At 38.1% G+C, this 2420-nt stretch overlaps 1 protein-coding gene across 1 annotated transcript; it reads right to left on the bottom strand.

Annotated features, from left to right (window-relative positions):
* Positions 1-1484: 1484 nt before the first annotated feature.
* Positions 1485-2420, bottom strand: LOC133367855 (olfactory receptor 5V1-like). Its single transcript, XM_061591944.1, has one exon. It carries the CDS (start codon positions 2418-2420, stop codon positions 1485-1487), a length of 936 nt encoding a protein of 311 aa, XP_061447928.1.

Raw genomic sequence — 2420 nt, 5'->3', positions numbered from 1 at the left:
AGATTCATCAGAAGGAAGTCAACAGAGAAGAATGTTCCATGAGTTGATTTAATCATACTTTCATTCTAGAAATGTCAGAAATAGCTTCCAACCCTTCAATAAGACATTGTTTTTTTATCTCCTTTTCTTATCAAATGAGTAGGTAATGTGTGCAACCACCCTTTAATATGAATTTGACATTTTCTACTTAACCCCCCAGTGCTTTCCATAATTGACATACTAATTGGCTATCTCACTGCATATTTAAGTGTCACCCAAACTAGGTACAAGTTGTCTCTGAGCATGTACCATTAACTGTTCATTGGATTGAGTTTGTTTATATACTATTGTGTTTTATGATATGATTATAGCAATAAAACTCATAAACATTGCCATTTTAACACTTCCAGGATGCATCATTTTGGATATAATATAACTGTCTCTATATAACTAATATACCACTTACAAATCTCCTTAAAATTTTAGAGTTTAAGCCAGATTTGGGCATTGTTGGGGTCCACTGAAATCAATGTGACTTAAGATAGTCAAGTTAGGAATATAAAGGTTAGCAAGGAATAAGACTGACAGGTCTGATAGGTTAGCCTTAGCCCTATTATATTATCACTACATCTAGAGTTTTAGATAGTAAAGTAAGTAGAAAAAGTCAGTTCCTGAAATGTGAGCCCTAATATGCTATAATGATAAAATCAATATTAACAATATCATAAGCCAGCAAAAGTAGTTGGAAGTATTTCATTGTTATCTTTTGGGTATTGCATGAATTAATGTTGTGCCAAAAAAAAATCTTTTTTTAAACACTCTTGATTAATTAATGAACGAACTTCATTCAAAATTTAGCTAAGAGAAGAGGAAGTTTCAGTAAAATAAATATAGATGGGGTGCAGAGGTTCTGATGTGCTTATCTTACTTTTGAAGCAGCTAAAGGATGTTTATGAGTGTCCTTTCATTCTACAGATCATATTAGAAGTATTCAGTGGTGTGGTCAAAATCCCACACCAACTGAAATTGTAAAGAAATTTGCAAGGGTCTGGAGAATGAGACAGAAAAAAACAGAAGTTTCTTTTGTGGAGGAGGAAAAACTTCAAAAAACTGGAGGAAACATTTCAGCACCGCACTACTCTGAATATCTTCAGCACCCTCAATCTTCTCAGTGTGAACAGAATACACCAAAATCCTGGACCCTAGCTACATTGTTCTAAAGTCACCCTGGAATCCATGAGGCTTGTTCACATGATACACTGTATCCAGATACAAGCTGTCCCTATGCATCTACAAGTGTTGGTGTGAAAGAGTGTACACTTGTTGATTTGTACAGCTCAATTATTGTGTACACAGGTGCATAGACAGTACATTTTTAACTTTATATGTGAATAACTGTATGTGTATGAAGCTTAAATACTTGAATGTAACATGTGGATGCTTCTAGCCTCTTGCACTGCTAAAGAATAAAACTAAGGATTTCTTGACATCTGTGTTTGTCTTTCTCAGAACACGAATTCCTTCATCATTCTCTTTTGCAGGACCCTCTTCACATCCTTGTTTCTGAGGGTGTAGATGAGTGGGTTCAACAAAGGGGAGAGAATGTTGTTAAATAGGGCAATCATGCTATCCTTGCTGAGTGAGTAGCTAGAGACGGGCCTGACATATGTAAAAAGTGCATTGCCAAAGAAAAGTAAGACAACAGTGAGATGAGAAGCACAGGTAGAAAAGGCTTTCCTCATCCCAGCTGAGGAGCGCATTTTCAGAATCCTCAAGATGATGTGAAAGTAGGAAAGAATGATACACATGCCGGGGCCAAAGCCCATTACAGGACTAGCAGCCAACATGGCAGTCATATTGCCAGAGATGTTCCCACAGGATATAGCTATAAGAGGAGGGATGTCACAGTAGAAGTAGTTGATCTTATTGATACCACAAAGGGGTAGGTGGAATGTGAAAATGGTGTGAAGGGTAGCATTGAGTGAACTTGTGAACCAAGAAGCTGACACCAGTTGGGCACAGAGTTTGTAATTCATGACCACATTATAGCGGAGAGGGTTGCAGATGGCAACGTAGCGATCATAAGCCATGGCAGCCAATAGAAGCATCTCAGCGCCAACAAATAAGATGAAGAAAAAGAGTTGCATCTTGCAGCGTTCATAAGAAATGACATTTCTTCCTGAAATCAGGTGCACTATTATCTGAGGAATGGTGGTTGTAGTCTGGCAGATATCCAGAAGGGACAGGTTGCCCAGGAAAAAGTACATGGGAGTTCGAAGGCTTGGTTCCAAGGAGACAAGGATGATGATTAAGGAATTCCCCATCAGTGTGAAGAGATAGGTGATGAGCATAAAGCCAGAGAAGAGGAAACACCGTTCATTAAGGTTTGAGAGTGCCAGAAGGATGAATTCGGATGGAGCAGTTTCATTATTGGCATCCAT

The sequence above is a fragment of the Rhineura floridana genome, chromosome 11 (assembly GCF_030035675.1).
Source record: "Rhineura floridana isolate rRhiFlo1 chromosome 11, rRhiFlo1.hap2, whole genome shotgun sequence".
Lineage (NCBI taxonomy): Eukaryota > Metazoa > Chordata > Lepidosauria > Squamata > Rhineuridae > Rhineura > Rhineura floridana.
The sequence above is the reverse complement of the archived record's forward strand: the minus strand, read 5'-3'. Positions and strand labels throughout refer to the sequence as shown.

Coding starts and splice junctions, on each gene's coding strand:
- LOC133367855 (XM_061591944.1), bottom strand. CDS start 2,420: ATGGATGCCAATAATGAAACTGCTCCATCCGAATTCATCCTTCTGGCA.